Source organism: Octopus sinensis, linkage group LG19 (genome assembly GCF_006345805.1).
Source record: "Octopus sinensis linkage group LG19, ASM634580v1, whole genome shotgun sequence".
NCBI lineage: Eukaryota > Metazoa > Mollusca > Cephalopoda > Octopoda > Octopodidae > Octopus > Octopus sinensis.
This window is the reverse complement of record NC_043015.1, coordinates 41143149-41164485: the sequence shown is the minus strand read 5'-3', so window position 1 is coordinate 41164485 and position 21337 is coordinate 41143149. Positions and strand designations below refer to the sequence as shown.

Genomic DNA, 21337 nt, shown 5'->3' with positions numbered 1-21337 from the left:
GGTCAAAGCCAATCCATTCATTTTTGCTACCTACTTTTATTCCTGGGAGGGTTGTTGGGGGGGTCGAGTTCTCAGGCACTTCTTCCATAGGGTTCTCCTAATCAGAAGTGACCTTCATTACTCTTTCCACTGAGGTGGTCCCCAAATAGTAGACCTATGGTCACAGTCTGTGATCATAGGTCTACTGCTTGGTCAGAACTAACCTAAGCCTAAACAACAGCAGGTGCACGTGTCTCTGTGTATGTGCATTATATATGTATGTGTGCCAGCGACTAACTTTGACAAAAGTTACAAGGTAACTCAAGGGCCGAGAGTTTCGTGTGTGGTACTGATCAAGTCACTTAGTATTTGTCTATTAAAAATAAAAAAAAAACATTGTTATATCTTGAGGTCTATATGTAGGCGCAGGAGTGGCTGCGTGGTAAGTAGCTTGCTTACCAACCACATGGTTCCAGGTTCAGCCCTGCTGCGTGGCACTTTGGGCAAGTGTCTTCTACTATAGCCTCGGGCTGACCAAAGTCTTGTGAATGGATTTGGTAGACGGAAACTAAAAGAAGCCCGTCGTATATATGTATATATATATATATGTGTGTGTGTTTGTGTGTCTGTGTTTGTCCCCCCCCCCCTACCATTGCTTGACAACCGATGCTGGTGTGTTTATGTCCCCGTCACTTATCGGTTCGGCAAAAGAGATCGATAGAATAAGTACTGTTACTCGATTAAAGGCGGTGCTCCAGCATGGCCGCAGTCAAGTAAAATGAAAAGAAAAAGAAAATATCTTGAGCTCTATGTATCCTGTTTGTACTATCCCCCCCTCACACACACACGGAACATTTTCTGGTGGAGTAGGAGGTGTGATATTGCGGGTATAAGTCAGATTTAGTGTCAAGGTTCTGATTGACTGTGCTTACGTCACACCCAAACACCAAAACAGAACTATTTCACCTCAACTAGCCCGGCTCAATTTAAAATCATGCCAAGACACATAACAAGGGAGGACAAAAGACCTGACATTGAAACGGTTCCTGGACGAATTCCTTCAAGAAATTTCAGACAAAGCACCTACACCAGGATATCTCTCTGCAAACAATACCTCATCCACCCCCAAATGGGTTATGGTGGCCAAAGCATGACTAACGTGAAACATGATTAAATATCTGTCACCCAGCCACCGAATTTCAAAATCTTAAGACAAGCCTAAATATTTTTATTTCAAATAAATCCACATCTATCCTGCTTACATCAGCAAAAAAAAAAAACGACCAAAATAGCCGAAACCCAAGAACAAGGAGTGGAGAAGAACATGGCGAAAGGAAACTTTAATCGTGACAGAACAGTGGTCCGGACCGAAGGAAATAACATTGCTACGAAGGAGTGACCCTAATCGTTATAATAATGAAAGGAATGCAGTCGAGTAATGATGGTCCTAAGACAAACATTTCGTTAAGTGTTAAAAAAGTGGACATTCTTATAATTTTTAAGTTTTACAATATACTCTGGTAGTTTAGGTGTCAGAAAAGAGAGACAATGTGGAGGAGTGGTTGCTGGGTAGAGAGAAAAAGAATATAATAAAGCAATGCCTGCCACAAGATGAACTCGCGGTCGAAAAGCAGGGAATTCGATGTAGTATCTATCCTATTTCTTTACTACCCACAAGGGGCTAAACATAGAGGGGGACAAACAAGGACAGACAAACGGATTAAGTCGATTGTATCGACCCCAGTGCGTAACTGGTACTTATTTAATCGACCCCGAAAGGATGAAAGGCAAAGTCGACCTCGGTGGAATTTGAACTCAGAACGTAGCAGCGGACGAAATACCATTTCTCCTCTACTGCAAAACACCTTTTTCTGTCCTCTCAGTTGAGGAAGTATTCTTCAGCAAGTTACTGGGTGACCTTACTGCCGCTCATGCCATGTAAAAGCATCTCATATTCTGTAAAATGGTTGGCGTTAAGAAGGGCATCCAACCGTAGACACCATAACGAAGCTAGCAGAAGAGCTTGGTGCAGTCTTCTGACTTGCCAACTCCTGTCAAACAGCGGAACCCATACCAGCATAGGACATTAAATGATGACGATGGTGTGTGTGTGTGTGTGTGTGTTGGTTTGACAGGTGCTTGTGGAATGCGCTTTAGGTCCATCAGTTTATATAACTTTACAGCTGTGTGTGTGTGTGTATATTCGTCATGTATATTACCTCGTTTTGTTTTTACGTGTGAAAAAAATTGGAAGCTGACTTGTCAAAAGAAAGGTGCTAATGTTGTTTGTGTTCTTGTCTGTTACATAACGAAAACACCTTACTGGGAGATTGTTAATAAGCATTTTTTAAAAATGCAATATATTCATTTAAAAGATGAAAAGTCTTATTTCTGGAAAGGCAAGGTGTTCCGATGGTAAATGAGTAGTTATAAATTTAAGTCAACTTCTGTATGGACTCCTTAATTAACAAATACTAACAACACACACACACACACAGGAGTCTAATGTTTACAGGTCTGTCAATATTTTGGGAAAATGTCAGAGCAAAAGTTTGTATTTTGATAACTGTGTCTAATAATACACATTATTAGAATTGTGAACGTGTTTCTTCACTAATATGTGTATTACAAAACTATTGTATGTGTATGTACATATTTGGGTATATGTTTGTGCACTGAGGTCGATGTAACTGACTTAATCCCTTTCTCTGTCCTTGTTTGTCCCCTCTATGTTTAGCCCCTTGTGGGCAAAAAAGAAATATATATGTATGTTTGTATACTGCATATGAAAGAACCTATTTCAGCGAAAACATACATACATACACACACATATATATATATATACATATATACACACACACACACACACACACATATATATATATACATATATACACACACACACACACATATATATATATATACATATATACACACACACACATACATACATACAATCACACATATATACATATACATACATACACACACATACATATACATACATACACACACATATACATACATACACACACATATACATACACACATACATACATACACACACACACTATACCCCGTCCCTCGGTACAAAACAGAAAGGACCACGAAATTGAGAAACTGGACACAGCAAATGTCTTCTACAGAAATTCTAAAATATGTTTTATTGTTTATAAAATATCTTATAAAAACGATAATTAACTCAGTCTTAATTAGTCTTAGTAATCAAAGATCATAAACTATTATCTCACTCCTCTACACGTGTGGAATTCCCCCCGAAATGTCTACAAAAACCTAAGCTGTTATGTTGTATGTCGATAAAAGAGGTCACAAAACTGTCATTAAATCCGTTTGATCAGTCTCAAGAGTTATTTATGTAGAATGAGGGTTTCTTTGTAAATAGGGGGAATGTAACGAATTTGTTTGTATGTGATGGCTCCCTTGGTTTTGTTTTTGTTTTTGTTTTGTAACTGACGTGTGTGTATCGGGGGGGGGGGTTCTTGATCACGTACGCATTCAACAGTATACATGTGTGTGTGTGTGTGTGTGTGTATTTATGCATGTAACATACAGCAGAGTTATGGTATTCCATGCTTTAGAGAACACACGCGTTAGCACTCAATACCGGTGCTATCTGAGAACAGTGGTCCCGGTGCGCGCACTCGCGTATCCGCGCTAGCTAGTCGTGACTAGTCGATTCTTACTTTGTGTTTTTGTGTTATTTACTTTGTGTAAAAAAATTATTTATTTTGTGTTTTATTTACTTTTGCTTAGGTAGTCGTTGTAGGATCGACTATTCACGACTAGCTAGCGCCGATGCGCAAGTACGCGAGTGCGCGCACCGGGACCACTGTTCTCAAGTACTACCCTCAATACCAATTCCTGGTCATCTACACTTTTAACACTGGTACTTCCTCAAAAACTTCATCTGCTCACCAATGACAGAATTGGTGTGGAAGTATTATTCCATAGGGTAACAACATATGTATGTCAAGGAAGAAAATGATATTAGTAAAACCCAAGTTTAATATCGCCAACAACTGTTTCAGTGCCATTCCGTTTTGAACCACATTCCATACAAATGATTACACGATATAAGGTGTACAATATCCGTATAAAGTTACCCGTCGAAGGATAGGCTGGAGTGGCACATCACACAAACACACAGGTACACCGCTGGTTTTCCCGAACCTGAGGTGGCTACTTGAGTCAATGCACTCTAAATTAAACAAATATTAAATTCACTTAAATTATATGAAATACAGGTACCTGTACATCAGTGTAAATTAGTGCAGATTATTAGAGATTCCAGAATATCAGTGCCCAGAAAGTCGGGTCGCACCTGTGTGTGAGTGTTATATATATAATTGGAAGGTTTGGAGATGATGTACAGGTATTTTATATTAGAAGAAATGAGGTACTCAGAAATTCGGATGGTTTTATATTTACAGATATTTATTTGTATATTACATGTTTTTATACATCATATATATCATATATTAGCGCTTTCGTCCATTCTAGTGGAGTTTTCAAATTGAAATATATATATATATATACATTATATATACACAGCAAATATGGTCATGTAAGAGCAGAAAGCCCAACCCCACCGTGCCGTACACTGGTGATAGGAAGGAAGTCCATGAAGTTGGGTAGCTAAGAGCAACATCAGGTAATGGAACAAGGAAGGAAGATGATAAAGAATGAGGCTGGCTCACGATCGAGAAAGATAGAGGGGGGGAGTTAGGTCTTTTGCGGGTGCACCGACGGCCTCCTTGCGTTACGGAATGTGACGGGTGTGTGCGCGTGCGTATGTATAACAATATACATATGTAGGTGTGTGTGTAAGCAAGATGACACTGTAGAAAGATTCTATGGAATGATAGGAACGGTAGAATTCCGAACTGGTTATTTTCGTTAAGTACCGGCAAATGAACATCTCCAGGTCAGCCACTGGAAGAATCTTCCAGCTCCTCTCTTACAGAGAAAAGGTAATTAGCAGTAATGAAAATGGTGCGGTTATGCAAAATTATTAGCGTCTAGCCCCGTTCTTTCCCAACCTCAGCCCTCAAAGAGTTTAGTGAACCCCTGGTTCCTAAAACCCATTTGCATCTCCAGATATTAGGAGTTTTAAAATGAGGAATGGATTGAATAGCAAGTACAAACTAAATACGGTATTTTTTTACAAATCTACCGAAATATATACCATAAAACATTTTTCGACGATCTAAGATTCTACCAATCGAGGAATTAGAATAGAATTAGTACCAGTCTTAATTCGACTGTGACATAACTATACTTTTGTCCCATCGACTTTGTTTCCTCATAACTTTCTGATTAACGAAATTTTGGAGATTTTTGGAAATTAAATCTTTTTTTTACTTCTAACAAATCTTTTTAAAAAGATATATTTCTAATGACATTTTGCAGAAATGTATTTTCGGAAGATTGGGCAAGCTTGATTAAACTCCTCAGAAAAATATAAAAGTTTTTTTTTTTCTTTTTCTCTGAATATTATCAACATAATCATAATCTATATCTCCGAAAACATTCTAGAAATTTTCATTAAAAAACACATTTTTCAGAAAATAATAAGGAAACTAAGTCGTTGGGGCATTAAACTGCAATTATGCCTCAAATTGTCATAATCATTAATATATTTGAGGAATAAAGATTACAGCTGATTAAATTCTTTTTTAAAAGCACGAAAACCCAGATGTAAAGAGAAAAAGAGGGGGAGGGGTACAAACTAGCCAGATGTCAAAACACAATTCTTCGCTGTCAGACAGAAATTCCACACTTTAAAAAGTTTCATTGAACCAACTTCATACCAGAAACAGAGGTCAAATATAATTATGCCATACCTTTTTTTCAGTACATCATTTTAACACACTTCTGAACTGTAAAACTCCAGGAAAAGATGTATACATATGTATATACACTTCACTTAAGGAATATTCCATTTTTCTTCCAGATATCCCATTTTGTTTAAAAATTATTTCAATATTTCGTAATTTTTGTTTCGCTGTCAGAACTTTGAAAAAAAAGTTTTATACTTCCATCTCTTGCAAATGATGGTGATGATCTAGCGGCGGTGTTCTTGGTTTCTGTTATTTGGAGCAGATGAGGTGGGTGGCTGAGGTTAATTAAAGTTAATTTTAGTAATTAGTACACATCTAAAGTTCATAGAAGAAATAATTAACAATTAAAATAAGAGAGAGAGAGAGATGCGCCAGAGCGCACTATATACACACATATATATATAAAGACGAACAGCTAAATAAAGTATGTGTATATATAGATGAAAAGAGAAAATGCTAAATAGGAAGTGTATATGTATGTGACATACATACCTATATATATATGTGTATATATATATGTGTGAAAAGAAAGTTAGCAAAAGAGAGAAAGTTTTGTAACTTTCGTTTAATTTTTTCTTTCACTCTCTCTGTCTTTTCTTTTTCCTATTTCTTCCCTTTTCCCTCAAAAACTGCCTTAATTGTAAATAATAAATCATAAAGAATGTTCTGTTAGGCAGCGGATGTCAGTTAACGGTTGGTAGGGTCTTGTGTCTTCTTCTTCCATAGTTTTATAAATAAGAACACATAGCCATGAAGAAGGAAAGAGCGATGAGTGAGAGAGTGGCTGAATTGTGTGAGGAAGGGAAAGACTAAGAGATCTGAACAAAAGAATAGAAAGGCAGAGAGAAAGAGTGAGTGAGAGGGAGAAAGTTAATGAGTAAGAGGAAGTGAGAGTGTGGTGGAAAGGGAGAGTAAGAAAGACTAAGAGATCTGAGAAAGAGAAAGACTAAGAGATCTGAACAAAAGAGTAGAAAGGCACAGAGAGAGAGAGGGAGAAAGTTAATAAGTAAGAGAGAGAGAAAATGTGAGTGAGTGAGGAAGTGAGAGTGTGGTGGAAAGGGAGAGTAAGAAAGACTAAGAGATCTGAGAAAGAAGAAAGACTAAGAGATCTGAACAAAAGAGTAGAAAGGCACAGAGAGAGAGGGAGAAAGTTAATGTGTAAGAGAGAGAGAAAATGTGAGTGAGTGAGGAAGTGAGTGTGTGGTGGAAAGAGAGAGTAAGAAAGTCGAAGGAGGAAGGGGAGACCGTGTATAGAGAGAAAGAGGGTGAGCGAGTGAGAGAGAGAGGAAACAACAAGTGGAACGTCAAGCAGAAGTTTGTATGGGAAGAGGAAGCAGAGAGACAGAGGTGGAGGAGGGAGCAAGAGTCAGTAAAAGAGACAGAGAGGAAGAAAGTAATAGGTGAGGAAAGGGGGGTGGAAGAAACAAAGAGAAGGAAACGTCAGAAAGAGGACGGAAGAGGTGAAGGAAGCGGTAACGTCAAAGACAGAGTAAGAGAGAGAGGAGTAAAGATATGAAAGAGTAGAAGAGAATACAGAGAGAGGGAGGCAGAGCGCTAAAAGATTTGTGAGATAGAGAGAGAGGGGTATAGATATGAAAGAGCAGAAGAGAATAGAGAGAGAGGGAGGCCGAGCATTAAAAGAGTAGAAAGAGTTGTGAAATAGAGAGAGAGAGAGAGGTATAGATATGAAAGAGTAGAAGAGAATACAGAGAGAGGCGAGGCAGAGCGCTAAAAGAGTAGAAAGAGTTGTGAGATAGACAGAGAGAGGTATGGATATGAAAGAGTAGAAGGGAATACAGAGAGAGGGAGGCCGAGCATTAAAAGAGTAGAAAGAGTTGTGAGAGAGAGAGAGAGGTACAGATATGAAAGAGTAGAAGAGAATACAGAGAGAGAGAGAGAGGGAGGCAGAGCGCTAAAAGAGTAGAAAGAGTTGTGAGATAGATAGATAGAGAGAGAGAGAGAGAGGTATAGATATGAAAGAGTAAAAGGGACTACAGAGAGAGGGAGGCAGAGCGCTAAAGAATAGAAAGAGTTGTGATATAGAGAGAGGGGTATAGATATGAAAGAGTAAGAGATTAGAAAGGGTAAGAGATATAAGAGAGAGACTAGTAACTGGATTGGGAGATGAAGGAAACGAGAGGGAATAAAGAAGACGAAAAATTGAATGAGTCATCGACAGAAGAAATATTTTTCTTTCTTTTTGTTTGTTTCTTATAAAACTTCTATCCCGGATTATCCCACACAATCTCTTTCTCTCACTCTCTCTCTCTTCTACAATAGTTGCTAGAGAGAGAGAGAGAGAGAGAGACGAAGGCGAGAAACAGGTAAAGATAGGAGAGTGATGGTGATGATGATGGTAGTGATGATAGTAGTAGTAGTAGCAGCAGCAGCAGCAGCAGTAGTAGTAGTAGTAGTAGTAGTAGTAGTAGTGATGGTGGTGGTGGTGGTGGTGGTGGTGGTAATAGTAGTAGTAGAAATAGTAGTAGTAGTAGTAGTAATAAGAACACTGATGATGGTGGTGGTAGTAATGATAGTAGTAGTAGTAGTAGCAGTAGCAGCTACAGTGATGGTAGGGTGGTGGCGATGTTAATGATTGTAGTGATGATGATGATGATGGTGGTGGTGGTGGTGGCGGTGGTAGTAGTACTAGTGGTGGTGGTGGTGGTGGTGATGGCAATATTTGAGATGGTGGTGATAGAGAGGAAGGTGTGGACGTGAGAGCATCAGTGAAAGAAGAAAGGGAAGAGGGAGATGAGGTGATGAAGGAAAAAGAAAGAGAGAGAATAGATAGAAGAAAAGATAGAGTAAAGAAGGCAGGTAAAGTGGTGGTGGTGGTGGTGAAGATATTCAGGGTAGAGATCAGGTATCACCAAAGAGACGGACGGATAAAGGTAGATACAAGTGCAAAGGTATGCATGTATTTGTGTGTGTAGAGTACACACAGGTATACACGATTAGCTCAGGTACAGCCGCGCACACAAAGCTTTCGAAGAAGTTTTTACTATACCTGTAGTGAAATAGGTAGAGAGGTGGTTTGTATGGAAAGATAATGTAGGGAAGATGAATGGACAATTTGATTGTGTGTGTGTGTATTGATAGTATATATATATATGTATATATATAAAATATTATTAGAGACAAAACCACTATTTTGCAAAACAAACAAGGAAAGACTTAATCAATACATAAAATTTTAATAAATAGTCAAAAAAACCGCCACTACAATTGTTTCTTATCTTGATCGACAATCTTCAGGTGGACTTCCAATCTAAAATATCAATATTTTAAAATATAAAAATAATAATTTTAAAATAATTAAAGTATGAATGAAAAAATATAAATATATAATCCATATATAACCTATATATAATCCATATATAATCAATATATAAACAATATATAAACTAAAATAAACCTATCAACAATTAAATATAAAATATAAAATATAAAATATAAAACAAAACAAAAAAATATAAAAATAATAATAATATAATAATAAACTATATATACACCCATACACATATACCTAATTATATATAACCATATCTAACTACATACACTAAATCACACACCTATATATATCCCTATACATACACATAAAAACGTCTAGGCAACTATAAATAAATAAAATAGCTAAATACTTCAACACAATACTTATTCATACTCCCACACACACACACATACAACCCACATTCACGCTCTAGAAAACGATACTCTCTTTTATTTTTTTTTTACTCTTTTACTTGTTTCAGTCATTTGACTGCGGCCATGCTGGAGTACCGCCTTTAATCGAGCAACTCGACCCCGGGACTTATTCTTTTGTAAGCCCAGTACTTATTCTATCGGTCTCTTTCGCCGAACAGCTAAGTAACGGGGACATAAACACACCAGCATCGGTTATCAAGCAATGCTAGGGGACAAACACAGATACACAAACGCACACACGCATATATATATACATATATACGACGGGCTTCTTTCAGTTTCCGCCTACCAAATCCACTCACAAGGCTTTGATCGACCCGAGGCTATAGTAGAAGACACTTGCCCAAGGTGCCACGCAGTGGGACTGAACCCGGAACCATGTGGTTGGTAGACAAGCTACTTACCTCACAGCCAACACACACATATATATCTATATGTATATATATACCGGAGTAAACCCATAAATGTGAAACAAGGTGGGAAAAAGAGTACTCAAATACCAGAGGTAGAGTAATATGCTTTATTTAAAAGCAGCAGAATCCCGTTTGTCAGACAGTTGTCCGACGAACGGGAATGTGAAACTCCGAGTAACCGTTTTTGTTAAATTTCTGCTGCTTTTAAATAAAATATGTATATATATATTCGTACAGACGTACTAGCAATGCATCTCGGGGTTGCGCGGGTGTTTGCTCTACAAGTACATTGTATTATTTGCTCCATTCTTATGGACAGAATCGGCACAGCTGATATATAGTTGATGGAATAATGGGAGTTAATTTTTGTTTAATAGTGAAAGGCGAGGGTATAAATTGCATGGGTTTGCATGAAAGTGCTCTCTGTTCTTAAAAAGATCAGAAACTATGTATTGTTTCATCGTATAAAACGGAGTTAATATGATTTTGTTCAGAAATTACGTTTTCAAAATTTTTATTTCCCTCTATCCCCACTGGAATTTCTTAATTTGTAACTTTTTTCACTTTTTTTTTATTATTATCTACTTAGAAAAATACAGAGATTACGAATCTAAGAAATATATATTTATTTTATAGTTTATTTTTTTTTAAAGAAACACTCAATACCCCTTTCCCACCTAGCACACACATCACCCATCAGCTTGCAAAAAGCTAAAATCTCCCAATCTTTTACTTTTGTCTGATGTTTCCCGAATGTGCTGAATTCTACTGAAATAGTAGACTTAAAAAATACCAGACCACCACCAGAAAACCCGACATGCTAGAAACAACTGGTAAACGACATTATTTCTGAAGAAACTTCCTTGCTTTCCAAAAAGCTAAAAGTGAAACATTGTAAGTATGTAGCTTTTTGAAGGTAGTGAGATGATGGGTAAAATTCTTAAACATTCGTACTCTGTTTTTTTTCTCCATGGATTACCAAGAATAAAAATTTTTTAAAAGTAAAAAATTAATTTGGTGGGGAGAGGGAGAAAAATTAAAATATTGAGAACGTGTTTTGTGGATGAAATCCTGATCTCCTGTATCGCAAACATAGGAATCGGAAGAAATTTAGGGGGAAAAAAGTAATGGGTGGGAGACGGAAATGTCACCTCGGACATGCTAGAAAGAAGAGGTAAAGGACAGGATTTCTAAGAAAACTTCCTTTTAAGTTTATATCGAAGATCAGGTTTTTAAATACGCTCGTCACAAACACAAGTTACACAATAGAAAAAGATAATTTCAATTGGGTTTGAACTGTAAATTTGAACGTGCACACTGCAAGAATTAACATAATTTGCACAGAAGTTTTACCTGGAGTGTGTAAGTGTGTGTCGAAGGAAGTTATTTTATAGCATTCTTTCATTTGAAGAAGCAAAGTTGTAAACTTGACATATATGGGATCATATGATTGTTCGTTAATTTCCATAAAACTGTTTTAATTTCTGCATGCTTTGAAGAGAGCAGAAATTAAAAGAGAGGATAAAGGGAAAAGGTGACATTTACTTTGAAGTGAGAGGAGAAAGTAAAAGAGGGGAGAAAGTGTGAGATGTAGGTGTCTATGAAAAGGACGTGTGTGTGAGGGAAAGAGAGAGAGAGAGAAAGAGTGAGTGAGTGAGTGAAGGTGTGTGTTATGATTATGAAATGTTTTGTATGTATGTGCAAGTGGCACTCACTCTCTCTCTCTCTCTCTCTCTCACACATTATCTTTCATATACACGTACATAAATAAGCGGAGGTAAAGAATACGCACACCACCCGTTTTCGGCGTAACCCTGACCCTAAACACCAGGAGTGCGTATTCTTGATCTTCGCCCATAAATACATATGCATACATCTTTTTTGTGCGTGAGAGAGAGAAAGAAAGAGTGAGAGAGAGAGAGAGAGAGAGAGTGAGGCTGTATTTCCTCATAACATATAGAAAAATGGATGTCTTTCAATGCAACTTTTTGGTTGTGACTTATATCAATACAATATTTATGCGTACATTTTCATAAATGTTTGTCTCTTTAGAATTCTACGTATGTGTGAAACATCGGACGAAAGTGATACATTAGAAGCAAATCAAAATATTGTTAAAAAATGACTTCAAAATTGTGCAACCCAACCTAGTTACCGAGGTTATTTTAGTTGTAAAAAAGAGTTGTTGAGTCAAAAACATAGTTTATTTGGAGGATAAATAATAAGCAGCTTTCTTTATTATAATACACATGTGACTAATTCGGAGAAAGATTACTTTCATTATTCACACATTGTCACTCTCGTAATGCAACACTTTGTAATTTTGGTTCAAATTTAAAGTGGGAAACTATTTTCATTTTGTATTGAAACCTTTTCGTTGTAGAGAAGTGTATTTGAAATAACTTTAGATGGTTATTGAGATAACATAGAAAATATGTAAATGAGAATAAAGTTTATTTCATATGTATAATTGATTTGATTGTTCTGGAAGGCGGCGAGCTGGCAGAATCGTTAGCATGCCGGGCAAAAAGCTTGAGCGGTATTTCGCCTGTATTTAGGTTCTGATTTCAAATGCTGCCAGGGTCAACTTTGCCTTTCATCCTTTCAGGGTCGATAAATTAAGTACCAGTGAAGCACTAGGGTCGATAATCTTTTATTCATACGAACATAACTGATATGAAATATGTCATAAATAACAGTGACAAATTCATATGACACCGCCAGAAAATGTTGACAAAATACAGCAGATATTGTATTCACCTCAATAGACGCCACTGATTGGTTGAAATTGCCGAAATGCAAGAAATTAAACAACAAATAGCTTACAAACTACAGGATTTTCTCAAGAAAGCCAAGAGAAAAAGATGTTTTATGTAACACATTCTACCAGTATACGAAGTTTAAAAGTGTTTAGTTACAAAGAAATTATTTTTAAAATCTGTCGGTCAAAGTGGAAAGATCCGTGATCAAATGCATGAGCTGTACATTGGCTTACTTCCTCCATCAAATTGATATTACCTGTACAGGTGCACAAGTGTGCTACATGTCAGGTGTCGAAAATGATCGTAGATCAACGTGAAATAAAATGTTTTGCTCAAGAACACAACGCGTTGCACGGTATGGGAATCGAACTCATTACCTAGCGATCATGAGTGCAATACCCAAACCATTAGGCCATGCACCTTAACTAAACGATTACCTCCCTCGTAAATGTCTTTTCTTTCTTTCTTTTCTACATAATTTTATTTGATTTTGTAAATTAACAATCTGGTGTATTTTTTTCCCACGGCCTATCAATGTATAACAGTGACAGGTCATTAAAATAGGTGTCGAGAGGACACTCGACAAGAAATGGAAACAAAATCGAAAGAAGAAAAAGAAAAAAAAAATTATTATTTCTTTATTGGCCTCAAGGTCCGTGCACAAAAACAAAGGACAATACAATACAAAGGACAGTGGGGTTTACAAATAGTGCAGTATGTGTACATGTATGTATACCCGCGTGTATGTAATGCATGTATATATATATATACACACACATACACACACACATACGCATGCATATATACTCTTTTACTTGTTTCATTCATTTGACTGCGGCCATGCTGGAGCACTGCCTTTAGTCGAGCAAATCGACCCCAGGATTTATTCTTTGTAAGCCTACTACTTATTCTATCTGTCTCTTTTGCCGAACCGCTAGGTTACGGGGACGTAAACACACCAGCATCGGTTGTCAAGCGATGTTGGGGGAGGGGGACAAACAGACACAGAAACACACATATGTATATATAAAAATACGACGGGCTTCTTTCAGTTTCCGTCTACCAAATCCACTCACAAGGCTTTGGCCGGCCCGAGGCTATAGTAGAAGACACTTGCCCAAGGTGCCATGCAGTGGGACTGAACCCGGAACTATGTGGTTGGTAAACAAGCTACTTACCACACAGCCACTCCTGCGCCTATATACATACATACATACACACTTACGTATGTATGTATGTATGTATGTATGTATGTATGTAATGTATACACATATGTGTATACATAAATTGTATACATTATGCGTACGTGTGTGTGTGTGTGTGACTCCTCTAGGGAGTCTGATCAACTCCGGGTGGAGTGGGGTCGTGAGGGTGAGGGTGTCTGATGCTGAAAGACCCAAAACACCTGATAACCTCAGTTCACAACACCCATGATACACCCCAGGTCAACCAGATAGACCTGTGTCATATGTACACACATATCTATATATACATGTGTGTGTGTGTGTGGTGTGTGTGTATATAAACGTATATAAACAGGGGCACGCGTACATTTCTGAATGAGAGACAGACAAACAGACAGGTGTAGAAGATAAATCATGGCAATTCTCTCACAGACACTTAACTTAGAATATATACGTGCTTGTGTGTGTGTGTGTATACATACATATATACACGCACACATGCACCTACGCCTACCGTTTATCCTATTTTCATCACATCAGCCAAGTCTGACTGAAAGACACACACCACACAAATTTTGTTTCTTTTTCCGCTTACCCTTGCACTTTTTCAAAGAAAGATTAAGAACTATGTTCTATTTTATGGGGATGGGTTTGGTTTCTTTGTATATTTTTGGTTAACGGGGAATTAAAACGTCTAATAGAGAAATTTACATATTAAGATTGCAAAAACGTGCAAATATAACGATATCACATGTGAGGGATGAGGAATAAAACCATATTTGGTAGGACAGGAAATGTTTCTGAAGATTTGATATTGTTCGTTAGAAAGTCGTGACTATTTTCTGAGAATTAGAGGCCGGCATTAATTCAGAAAACATTAAACTCCTGCAAAAATGTTCAATTGTTTATAAGTAAAAATACTCCTAAGATGGCGTCCTGTTTATTGAAGAGGAGGATGAAAAATTCTGAGGTTTCGTATATATAAATATAGTTTCAAATTTAGGTGTAAAGTTAGCAATTTTAAGAGAGAGGTTTAGTCGATTACATTGGTCTCAGTACATGACTGGTACTTATTTTATCGACCTCGTAAGGATGAAAAGCAAAGTTGACCTCGGCGTAGCCAGAAGAAACGCTGCGAAGCATTTTGTCTGATGCGTTTACGGTTCTTATTTCTTTATTGCCCACAAGGGGCTAAACATAGAGGGGACAAACAAGAACAGACAAAAGGGATTAAGTCGATTCCATCGATCCCAGTGCGTAACTGGTACTTAATTTATCGACCCCGAAAGGATGAAAGGCAAAGTCGATCTCGGCGGAATTTGAACTCAGACCGTAATGGCAGATGAAATACCGCTAAGAATTTCACCTGGCGTGCTAACGTTTCTGCCAGTTCGCCGCCTTATTTCATATATATCATGTAGCGAGCTGGTAGATTTCTGTCAACATAGAGGCCTTAACCAAGTATTAGTACACGAAATCTCCGTCTTTAAGGGGGTGTAAAATTTAAAGGGAAATAACTTCAATAAGGTCAGTTGAATGAAATTTTTAGACACTGCAAATTTAATCCTATAATTTCGATTAACTGACTGAACCCATAAAGCGCTGGAGTTTGCACTTACATAGCATGGGCTGCTGAACACATTTTATGAAAATGAGACTAACATACACACATAAAAAACAAAAAAAAAATAGTTAAAATATCTTCTTAGTATATATAATGGTGACAAGTTTTACATCATCTGAAAAGTCATTAGTTGAACTATTAGTCCTCTTGCATTTTGGTGGGGTATCAGAGCATCTGAGTGATATTAGACCCCAAAAGACACCCATAAATTAAATGCATCTATCTGGGCCACGATCTTGGCCTATCGACCTGTGCCTGGCAGCCACGATCGTGGCCTGTTGCACTTTGTGTTAATTGGAATTATCTCCCTTCATATTGTTTTTTTTAATTTACTAGTGTTACCCATCATGTGATGGATAAACTTGGAAGTATACTTTACCCACCATGGGTAATATCAAGAAATATGGCGGACATACAATTGTTATGGTTTAACTTAGGATCTTTACCTCTTGACAGACAGATTTAAAAAGTAATTTTTTGTAACTAAACACTTTCAAACTTCGGACACTGGTAGAATGTGTCATATAAAACATCTTTTACTCTTAGCATTTTTGAGAAAAACTTATATTTACAAAGTTATTTCACGTTAAAGTTGTAGTATTTCGGTAATTTCAACCAATCAATGACATGTATTCAGTTGAATAAAATTACTGCCATTGTTTGTCAACAAGAACTTCCGGCGGTTTATTTTTCGTTTGCCACTGTTATTTATGACAACCCTAACCCTAAAACCCTAACCCTAACCCTAAAACCTTAAAACCAGTACAAACTCACGAATGATGTCATAAATAACAGTAACAAACGAAAAATACACCACCGATAGTTGTTGTTGACAAACAACGGCAGTAATTTTATTCACCTGAATACACGTCATTGATTGGTTGAAATTACCAAAATACGAGAACTTTAACACGAAATAACTTCGTAAATATAAGTTTTTCTCCAAAATGCTAAGAGTAAAAGATGTTTTATATGACACATTCTACCAGTGTCCGAAGTTTGAAAGCGTTTAGTTACAAAAAATTATTTCTTAAATCTGTCGGTCAAAAGGTAAAAATCCTTTAACTTATACACAAGGAGGGAATGAATACTCATTTTCAAAAGAAAAATATTGAAATAAATAAATTTATTAATAAAATTAACAAATTTCTCATCTGTATAACTCCTGCCGTAACTATTGTCATTTGCTCCCTTTTTTCCTTTGTACTCTTCTGTCTCTATAATTCTTTCTCTGTGTGTGTGTGCCGTTCCTTTACTCATTGCCTGGCACCAAGTCTAGTATGTGCACTCATCTTGTACCTCTTATATTAATTTTCCCCTCCCCCTTTCTCTGTTGCTCCTCTCGCCATATGATGTAAAACATGACTGGGGAAATCAACTTATCAGCTAACATTTACATTAGCTGTTATTAAATAGAGAAAGTCTGGATGTAAGTCTGGACCAATACTGCCCCTGTAAGGGATATTTCTTCTGTAGATGTGGTGCTTGTTCAAAGTCAAGCTTTGACTTGTGCATCGACTCCCAAAAAGATTAGTGAAGGGAGAGTTACACATCAGACATAATCTTTCATGTTGGGAAAGCAACAGATTTTAGGATTCTGGGTTACATGTGTAGTAGTTATTAAGCGTTTAGTAGTGATGGTGGGGACATGCATAAGATCTGGTCATCAAATCTAAGTAGAGACTTCAAACTTGAAATCTTCAAAGCCACAGTCAAACCAATTCTACTATATGGCTCAGAAACCTGGACGTTATCAAAGAAGCTTGAGAGGCGGTTGGATGGAACCTACACTCGCCTCCTTATGAGAGCTCAAAATCTCTCGTGGAAGTGCCATCCAACCAAAATGCAAATATATGGGAAACTACCACCTGTGTCATCTCTTGTGAAAGGTTAGAGAGTCCAGTTTGCTGGACATTGTTGTAGAGCTGAAAACGAGGTAATTTCTACTCTTCTCCTCTGGAAGCCATCTGCTCGCGATACCAGAGGGCACACACTCTCCTACCCTGATGTAATCTCCAGGGATACAGGCATCCAGCAACAGGACCTCCATAATGCCATGATGGACCGTGAAGTCTGGCATAGCATGGTAAATTCCATTGTCTCGACCACGGTCGAACAATGATGAAGATGATGGTGATGTTGTAGGACGTGTGGTTTGGCATTGGCTGATATTGCTTGTATGAATTGTGCATCTTGTCCTTGGAAAATGGGTGAAGTTACAGTCATTGCATATGCATAGTTACTCGCATTGAGAATAGTGGCATATTTTGGGGTTCCGTGTGTTCATGATTTTACTGTATTTACAGTCAGCAAATCTACCATGGAGCTGTCTGGTAGACATCCAGATTGGAGTAGATATTTGGGGGGAGGGACGAAGAAAGGAGTGGTTCTTCACTAGTTGGAGTAGTAGCAGTGGTAATGGCAGTAGTAGTAGAATAGGATGACAATGATGATGAGGATGGGTCTCTTGTGTTATTCTGAGAAGAATCTGAGAGACTCAAATTCTGTGGAGAAGAGCTAGAGGCTTTGTCGCTTAATAGGTCATCAAGTGTTGATGACGATGATGATGAGGATGGGTCTCTTGTGTTATTCTGAGAAGAATTTGAGTGACTCAAATTCTGTGGAGAAGTGCTAGAGGCTGTGTCGCTTAATAGGTCATCAAGTGTTAATGACGATGATGATGAGGATGGGTCACTTGTGGTATTCTGAGAAGAATTTGAGTGACTCAAATTCTGTGGAGAAGAGCTAGAGGCTGTGTTGCTTAATAGGTCATCAAGTGTTAATGACGATGATGATGAGGATGGGTCTCTTGTGTTATTCTGAGAAGAATTCGAGGGACTCAAATTCTGTGGAGAAGAGCTAGAGGATGTGTCGCTTAATAGGTCATCAAGTGTTGATGACGATGATGATGAGGATGGGTCTCTTGTGTTATTCTGAGAAGAATTTGAGTGACTCAAATTCTGTGGAGAAGAGCTAGAGGCTGTGTTGCTTAATAGGTCATCAAGTGTTAATGACGATGATGATGAGGATGGGTCACTTGTGTTATTCTGAGAAGAATTTGAGTGACTCAAATTCTGTGGAGAAGAGCTAGAGGCTGTGTCGCTTAATAGGTCATCAAGTGTTGATGACGATGATGATGAGGATGGGTCACTTGTGGTATTCTGAGAAGAATTTGAGTGACTCAAATTCTGTGGAGAAGAGCTAGAGGCTGTGTCGCATAATAGGTCATCAAGTGTTAATGACGATGATGATGAGGATGGGTCACTTGTGGTATTCTGAGAAGAATTTGAGTGACTCAAATTCTGTGGAGAAGAGCTAGAGGCTGTGTCGCTTAATAGGTCATCAAGTGTTGATGACGATGATGATGAGGATGGGTCTCTTGTGTTATTCTGAGAAGAATTTGAGTGACTCAAATTCTGTGGAGAAGAGCTAGAGGCTGTGTCGCTTAATAGGTCATCAAGTGTTGATGACGATGATGATGAGGATGGGTCTCTTGTGGTATTCTGAGAAGAATTTGAGTGACTCAAATTCTGTGGAGAAGAGCTAGAGGCTGTGTCGCTTAATAGGTCATCAAGTGTTGATGACGATGATGATGAGGATGGGTCTCTTGTGTTATTCTGAGAAGAATTTGAGTGACTCAAATTCTGTGGAGAAGTGCTAGAGGCTGTGTCGCTTAATAGGTCATCAAGTGTTATGACGATGATGATGAGGATGGGTCACTTGTGGTATTCTGAGAAGAATTTGAGTGACTCAAATTCTGTGGAGAAGAGCTAGAGGCTGTGTTGCTTAATAGGTCATCAAGTGTTAATGACGATGATGATGAGGATGGTCTCTTGTGTTATTCTGAGAAGAATTCGAGGGACTCAAATTCTGTGGAGAAGAGCTAGAGGATGTGTCGCTTAATAGGTCATCAAGTGTTGATGACGATGATGATGAGGATGGGTCTCTTGTGTTATTCTGAGAAGAATTTGAGTGACTCAAATTCTGTGGAGAAGAGCTAGAGGCTGTGTTGCTTAATAGGTCATCAAGTGTTAATGACGATGATGATGAGGATGGGTCACTTGTGTATTCTGAGAAGAATTTGAGTGACTCAAATTCTGTGGAGAAGAGCTAGAGGCTGTGTCGCTTAATAGGTCATCAAGTGTTGATGACGATGATGATGAGGATGGGTCACTTGTGGTATTCTGAGAAGAATTTGAGTGACTCAAATTCTGTGGAGAAGAGCTAGAGGCTGTGTCGCATAATAGGTCATCAAGTGTTAATGACGATGATGATGAGGATGGGTCACTTGTGGTATTCTGAGAAGAATTTGAGTGACTCAAATTCTGTGGAGAGAGCTAGAGGCTGTGTCGCATAATAGGTCATCAAGTGTTAATGACGATGATGATGAGGATGGGTCACTTGTGGTATTCTGAGAAGAATTTGAGTGACTCAAATTCTGTGGAGAAGAGCTAGAGGCTGTGTCGCTTAATAGGTCATCAAGTGTTGATGACGATGATGATGAGGATGGGTCTCTTGTGTTATTCTGAGAAGAATTTGAGTGACTCAAATTCTGTGGAGAAGAGCTAGAGGCTGTGTCGCTTAATAGGTCATCAAGTGTTGATGACGATGATGATGAGGATGGTCTCTTGTGGTATTCTGAGAAGAATTTGAGTGACTCAAATTCTGTGGAGAAGAGCTAGAGGCTGTGTCGCTTAATAGGTCATCAAGTGTTGATGACGATGATGATGAGGATGGGTCTCTGTGTTATTCTGAGAAGATTTGAGTGACTCAAATTCTGTGGAGAAGAGCTAGAAGCTGTGTCGCTTAATAGGTCATCAAGTGTTGATGACGATGATGATGAGGATGGGTCTCTTGTGGTATTCTGAGAAGAATTTGAGTGACTCAAATTCTGTGGAGAAGAGCTAGAGGCTGTGTCGCTAATAGGTCATCAAGTGTTGATGACGATGATGATGAGGATGGGTCTCTTGTGGTATTCTGAGAAGATTTGAGTGACTCAAATTCTGTGGAGAAGAGCTAGAGGCTGTGTTGCTTAATAGGTCATCAAGTGTTGATGACGATGATGATGAGATGGGTCTCTTGTGTTATTCTGAGAAGAATTTGAGTGACTCAATTCTGTGGAGAAGAGCTAGAGGCTGTGTCGCTTAAGGTCATCAAGTGTTGATGACGATGATGATGAGATGGGTCTCTTGTGGTATTCTGAGAAGAATTTGAGTGACTCAAATTCTGTGGAGAAGAGCTAGAGGCTGTGTCGCTTAATAGGTCATCAAGTGTTAATGACGATGAGGATGACGATGGGTCACTTGTGTTATTCTGAGAAGAATTCGAGTGACTCAAATTCTGTGGAGAAGAGCTAGAGGCTGTGTCGCTTAATAGGTCATCAAGTGTTAATGACAATGATGATGAGGATGGGTCACTTGTGGTATTCTGAGAAGAATTTGAGTGACTCAAATTCTGTGGAGAAGAGCTAGAGGCTGTGTCGCTTAATAGGTCATCAAGTGTTGATGACGATGATGATGAGGATGGGTCTCTTGTGGTATTCTGAGAAGAATTTGAGTGACTCAAATTCTGTGGAGAAGAGCTAGAGGCTGTGTCGCTTAATAGGTCATCAAGTGTTAATGACAATGATGATGAGGATGGGTCACTTGTGGTATTCTGAGAAGAATTTGAGTGACTCAAATTCTGTGGAGAAGAGCTAGAGGCTGTGTCGCTTAATAGGTCATCAAGTGTTAATGACAATGATGAGGATGGGTCACTTGTGGTATTCTGAGAAGAATTTGAATGACTCAAATTCTGTGGAGAGAGCTAG

The 21337-nt window shown here is 38.1% G+C and overlaps 2 protein-coding genes across 3 annotated transcripts in view; both read right to left on the bottom strand.

Annotated features, from left to right (window-relative positions):
• Window positions 1-6664, bottom strand: part of LOC115222166 (rho GTPase-activating protein 45) — a 181861-nt gene extending 175197 nt beyond the window's left edge. Inside the window, exon 1 of one of the 2 annotated variants that reach the window (XM_029792311.2) lies at window positions 5844-6664. The gene's annotated coding sequence lies outside the window, so the exon portion shown is untranslated. The remainder of the gene's footprint in view (window positions 1-5843) is intronic. The other variant, XM_029792308.2, reaches the window with a different exon arrangement.
• Window positions 1-21337, bottom strand: part of LOC115222056 (serine-rich adhesin for platelets-like) — a 37792-nt gene that overhangs the window by 5321 nt on the left and 11134 nt on the right. Inside the window, exons 5-7 of the mRNA XM_036511192.1 lie at window positions 20748-21294; window positions 19930-20166; window positions 18026-19192 (exon numbers count right to left, since the gene is read on the bottom strand). Coding sequence (XP_036367085.1) covers window positions 18026-19192; window positions 19930-20166; window positions 20748-21294 — 1951 coding nt within the window. The remainder of the gene's footprint in view (window positions 1-18025; window positions 19193-19929; window positions 20167-20747; window positions 21295-21337) is intronic.